Source organism: Cucumis melo, chromosome 5 (genome assembly GCF_025177605.1).
Source record: "Cucumis melo cultivar AY chromosome 5, USDA_Cmelo_AY_1.0, whole genome shotgun sequence".
Lineage (NCBI taxonomy): Eukaryota > Viridiplantae > Streptophyta > Magnoliopsida > Cucurbitales > Cucurbitaceae > Cucumis > Cucumis melo.
The window spans coordinates 24,650,270-24,656,864 of NC_066861.1; the positions used below are offsets into that span (position 1 = coordinate 24,650,270).

The window sequence follows — 6,595 nt, forward strand, 5'->3', positions numbered from 1 at the left end:
ACATAATTAACACCACAAAAAGCCAGCATCTACAACTCTTAAATTCGAATGAACATCAATAGGTCGAACACAACCCATATATATTGACAAAAATGTGCTTGAATAATAATGAAAAACATAATAATAAGTATATAGGTTAAGCATACGAGAATAAGGAATTTCGTGAAAATCCCAAACTTGATAGGTGTAAGATCCCAAGTTCAGCTTCATTATAAATTATTTATCACTAGCTATTACACTGTATTCAATGTTGTTGATCGAATGAACCTAATAAATGAAAAATGGAAAAAGAAATCAATGTTTACAAATATACCAAAGAGAAAAAAAGAAAAAACATTATATAAGAAGCTAACCCAAAGATATAAATATAGTTATATCAATCATTAATAGAAAGTGATAGAGATCTATATTGCAAACTAATTCTAACTCAATACATTTAGAAGATTTGAATAAGTAGAAGGGTATTTTTGGAATAATATAAAAATAAAAATCTTGCATGACGTAAGCTCTATTTTTTGCTATAAAATGTAAATACATTCATATTTCTTCTGTTTATGTAAATTTCCCTCAATTAGTTGATGTAATAAACACAAAAATGAAAGTTTAGGTTCATGTTAACAAATAATTTATAGGGATTTTTTCAAGCATAGTAAAAATGTAAACTATTTACACTTTACGGTAAGAAAAATCACCAAATGACAAAAAAATTATTACACTTGATTTTGCCATAAAGTGTAAATAATTTGTCCATGTTATCATTTTCAATGATTCTTCTAAATTATATATCTATTAAATAAGTTCTATTTTAAAATATTAAGATGCAAGCATAATAAATTAAAAAACAAGTAACTTATATATAAGACGATTTAAAATATAGGAATCTATAAAATATAAAATCAAAACTTTTTTACAATTAAAGATAAAGTAAACAAAGGTTGAGATGTTTTGGATGGGTCTTCTATCCTTTTCTTTTAGCGACTTGTTAATTAAAAACAATAAAAAAAATTAGAAAGCCATTTAGACTCAAGTCTTAAAATGTTCTCTTCTTAGTATTATCTATTCTATATATACCCAAAGATGCTTTATTTAATTTTTCTACCACAATGGGCAAGAACTCTTCACGATATAATTTCAGATCAAAAATCTCATTAATTCCCTTAAAAATATGGATTTGAGAAGTCATAATAATTCAAAATTAATACTTTTTATTTAGAAAGATTAATATATTTATCATTTTTCAAACAAAATATGTATTCACATTTGAGAAATTGGTAACACATAATACATGACTGGTAGAATTAAAAAATGATAGATAAATTTGACCAATCATTTTCAACATTAAATGCATTCAAATTAAGAGTCATACTTTGTATGTATATAAATGTATATACCCAACAGTTTCAGAAACCGGAGGGAACAAACTTTGTATCCCAAAAATATTTAGCTTTTGAAAGGCCATGGAACATTCTAGGGTTACCATTCTAATACTCAGCCTTATGATCTCTATCTTTCAATTACAACTTCACTCCTCACATGCTATCCCCAATCAAGGTACAGATTATTACAGAATAAGTCATCGTCACAACTCAGATGACAATTTTACAACGTTTGTTACGTGTCACCTCTTTTTATTTAGAATTTGCCTTCATTGATACTTATTTTGGAATGAACTTAAATTTTCAGATGTTAGCTACATGAAGTTTGTACATAATGCCACTGATTTATCAACAAAAGAAGAATATGACTACATAATTATAGGAGGTGGAACTGCGGGGTGCCCATTAGCTACAACATTATCATCAAAATTCTCAGTCCTCGTTTTAGAAAGAGGCAGTGACCCCAACAAATATCCTTTTGTGTTGAATGAACTAGGTCTATTCAACGTTTTTACTGCTGGGGACGATGGAAAAAATCCCTCTCAACGTTTCATCTCGGAGGATGGCGTAGAGAACATAAGAGGACGAGTCCTTGGCGGGGGAAGCATGGTCAATGCCGGGTTCTATTCGAGGGGACATCGAGAGTTTTTCGAAAGTGCAGGTGTTGATTGGGACATGGAATTGGTTGAGAAGGCTTATGAATGGGTTGAAGAAACTGTTGTATCTCAGCCAATTTTGAATGCTTGGCAATCTACTTTTAGAAGTTCTTTATTGGAAAGTGGTGTTGTCCCTGATAATGGGTTTGATTTGAGGCATCTTGTGGGAACGAAAACTGGAGGTTCAATTTTTGATAATATAGGAAATAGACATGGAGCTGTGGAGTTTCTTAATAAGGCTAATACCACAAATATTAAAGTTGCTATTGAAGCAACAGTTCAAAGAATCCTCTTCTCTGGTTAGTGCTTGCAAATATTCAATTTAAGTTATATTTTTCTTAAATTATTGGACTTTTAATTTATACTTATATGGTAATTTCACGAAGAAAACGTGAGTCAATGACTTTATAGTGTTTCTTTCGATAATTTTTCTCATGAGTAATCATTTCCAACAATTTAACAAATTACTTTTGTTGTGAAAGCAAAGCTCTTTCACAGAATCTAATAAACTATACTTTGTAAAAATAAATTAAACTTGAAAAAATTTACAAAAAGGAGAAATGTTTCCTACAAAACAAAAGTGCTCGTGAAAAATTATTCTAAAATGCATTAATTTGAAGAAAGAAAAGTAAAGTTGATTAATACATCTCCACGCAACTAGTCACTTATCATTTATTCCAACGGACAGTTTCCATACATTTTGCTCATGTATTATTTTGACTTGTAGGTTTATCAGCAAATGGGGTTTTGTATTCAGATTCAAAAGGAAAGCTACACAAAGCATTCATTCGCAAAAAGGGAGAAATCATTCTAAGTGCAGGAGCCATTGGAAGTCCTCAACTTCTACTTCTAAGTGGGATTGGCCCAAAATCTTATCTTTCATCCTTAAAACTACCTCTCGTTCTCCACCAACCATATGTCGGCCAATCCATGTCCGACAATCCCCGTTTTGGTACCTACTTCATCCTTCCATTCCCAGTCCTTCCTTCTTCTGCGAAAGCTGTTGGAATTTTACAAGACAATATCTATATACAATCTATTGCCAGCCTTTTACCAATTTTAATTCCCCCAATTTTCAGTTTTCTTCCTCCTGGAGCCACTTCCATCGACCCAAGCTTAGTCGTACTTATTGGAAAATTCTCGGAGGTTCATTCTGAAGGCTCACTTCGATTAAATTCCTCCACTGATGTGAAAAGGAGTCCCATTGTTCGATTCAATTATTATTCACATCCTGATGATCTTGGTCGATGTGTTAAAGGTGTAAGAAAAATTGGAGATTTGCTTAAAACTAAAACTATGGAAAAGATTAAGACACAAAATTTGGAGGACAATAAAGGATTTGAGTTTTTGGGGGTTCCATTGCCGGAAAATTTGGGGAATGTTAGCGCTGTTGAAGAATATTGTAAAAAAACGGTGAGTACTTATTGGCATTACCATGGAGGATGTGTGGTGGGAAAAGTGGTTGACGGTAATTATAAAGTCATTGGAATTAAGAATTTGCGTATTGTTGATGGCTCCACTTTCTCTGAGTCGCCGGGAACTAATCCTATGGCCACTCTCATGATGCTTGGCCGGTGAGTTTTTTATATATATGTATATATATATACTTCGGTGAGTACAACAATTGGTATATGTGAATTGGTCAAATTATAAAATATGCGCTTCAACTTTGTATTTTTGTAAAAAAAAAAAAAAATTACAATAGGTAGCAATTTTTAGAATAATTATTAAGTATGTAGCAACATTTTAGAAAAATTGTAAATATAGCAAAATCTATCAATGATAAACTTCTATCGTTGATAGACTTTTATGGTTTATCATTGATGGACCATGCTGATAGACCAACATTTGCTACATGGTCTATCAGTAATAGACTCCTATCATTAATAGATTTTGACAGATTTTTGATATATTTGCAATTTTTTTAAAATGTTGCTATGTACTTAATTATTTTGAATACAATAGCTACATTTGCAACTATCCCAATTACTTATTTGAAAATAACCAAATACTTATTTACTAACTAATTTATTTTTTTTAGAATTTTTTGTTGTTATAATTTTTCCATAAATAACTATCGAAATTAAAATTTTTGTAAAATTAAGACTTCAATTTATCCATCGGTTTCAATATTTTAAACCTTGGTTAAAACATAAAATTTTACTAAATCTTATAAAAATGTAAAATAAAAATTTGTCCTCAATATATATTAAAACAATAATTAGTCAATTAAAAAAAATCTCACGCTAATAGATCTATTAGAATAGCACTTTGTATTAATAGTCAAAATTTCTTTTTATTTTAAAATTAACTATATGTTAATTATGATAAAGACTATAGAGATTAATCGTATTCGTAATCTATCACGGTGAGGAATTTTGTGCTAGATTTGGATCAATGAGAGAACTTTTTAATTTTTTTTAAGCTAAAAGATATTTATGAAACTTTACCTCAGCTTAGGATATTTTTGGAACAAAACTTTAATTGTTTTCATTCAAAACTAATAGTACGAGTTCTTTTTGAACCTTTACGAAAGTTTAAGGAATTTTTGAAAATTTTAATAATTAAGGGTACTTTTGATCAAAAAAAAAAAACAATAAACAAAGTTGAAGCGCATATTTTGTAATTTAGCCTATTCAAACTACAACTTTTGTCGAAGCTAGTAATTCTTTTATATATAATTTTCGTTTTAGGAACATTCTCAAATATAGCACAATGAACCAATTTTTCTTTTTTACAAAATATAACAAAATTTAAGATTATATTCATAGTAAATATTGATCTATGTCTATTAACGTCTTATCGATATATTGTTAGAATTTGAAATTTTGCTTTACTTTTTTTAAATATTTTTAACTGTTTTACTATTTACAATGTTTTATTTGATTTGGGTTATTAAATATTTTTTATTTTTTATTTTTATGACAAAAAGTTTGATTTATCAACAATTTTGTTTTTAAGAAAGTCACATTTTGTAGTTTTCAAAACTTATTTGATTTTTGAAACCCTTCGTGTCATTGACTTAGCCATTCAGGACTCGGAAATAATTTGGAAACGTGAAAGCTATCATCCAAAGATTACAATTGATCTAAGATCTTTTTAATCCTCAAGAGCCATTTAGAACTTGAAAATATTTTTGAAAAGTAAAAGCTATCATTACAATCGAGATGATAGAATTAATAATCAAGTATACAACAACAATTTAAAATAAATTAATACTATAACAAAATCTATCGACAATAGATCAATAATTATAACATGATTTATTAGTAATAGGGTTTTAAAATGTTGCTATATACATTTATATTTTAAATCTAATTACTATATTTGCAACTATCCAATTATCACAACTTTAGAGTTATCTTTTAGACAATAACAAACGTATAATATTTTCATAGAAAGAAATAGGCTCATATGTTAGAAATATGATGTAGTTTGTGATTTTAATTATTTCAATATTCAGAACTAATAATTTCAAAATAATTTTGCAGATATGTTGGCCTTAAGTTACTCCAACAAAGATCGAATCTCAACTAAAAGAAGCCAATGTTTGGTCAATATTCTTGTTTGTCCGCAGCATGTATCTTTTTTTCTTTCTTTAATCAATTATATAAGTGTGTTTTATTAGGATAGTTGTTAGCTTAATTTTCATAAATGTAATAAAGCACAAACATATTTATAGTTGGTGTAACAAAAAGTAAAAAGTCTACAAAGTCAATACAATATTTTCATAAATTTCAGATTTGCTCTTAAATATTGTGGAGTATGAATGTAGATAACAAAAACATTGAAATTTATTGATTTTCTTTTAATAAAAATACGAGAGGTAGATGGAATCGATCATTGCTAAGCAAACATTGAAATTTATCGAGTAGAACTAAAGTTTTAAAACTTAATCTTCAAACATCGAAAACTAAAGTTCAAATGATTTACAAACTTTACGACTTGAAAACCATATGACCCAATCCAAACCTTGCACGTAATCTTGAGGTCAGAAATTCAATTTATATTTTAAAAAACAAGACTTTGTTTTACTATGAAAGTATCTTATTATATTTAATTCTATAAAATAATTGTTGAGTTTTTTTTTAACTATCTTCAAGAGGACTTCAACTTTATTTCTACGGCTGTTAAAGAAAAGAATCAAATCAGTTACAAACTAATTTTGTTACAACAGAAAGTTATCTTTAACAAATTAACAAATTAAAGTCTTGTAACCTTGACTACAGAATAAATACAAGGAGTTGTAGTATGAAAATATTCAATTTTTGTCTTGAATCTACTTGTAAAAAAGAATATTGAATAAAAAGATTCTTACCTTTGAAGAGTGGATGTAGGCCAAGAGCTGAACCACTATAAAACACCATCTTGTTCACTTTTCTCATCCCTTCATCTTCAATCAAGAAATCCCTTTTGAAACCCTATTTTTTCTTTCCCCTTTCTCTCTCGATGAACATGCACAAATGAAGGAAAACAATGAATAAAGGGAAATTTGACAGCTTGCAAGGATTATAAAGGTGAGAGAAAACTAAAGAGTAAAAAGGTAACTTTCTTATCCTTTCA

General features: G+C 28.5%; 1 protein-coding gene across 1 annotated transcript; it reads left to right on the forward strand.

Moving 5' to 3' along the window:
• The first annotated feature begins 1,409 nt into the window (after positions 1-1,409).
• On the forward strand, positions 1,410-5,774 carry LOC103493093 ((R)-mandelonitrile lyase 1-like). The gene is made up of 4 exons (XM_008453723.3): positions 1,410-1,551; positions 1,684-2,331; positions 2,760-3,606; positions 5,524-5,774. The coding sequence occupies exons 1-4, from the start codon at positions 1,458-1,460 to the stop codon at positions 5,567-5,569; spliced, it is 1,635 nt and encodes a 544-aa protein (XP_008451945.3). The 5' UTR covers positions 1,410-1,457; the 3' UTR covers positions 5,570-5,774.
• Positions 5,775-6,595: the final 821 nt, after the last annotated feature.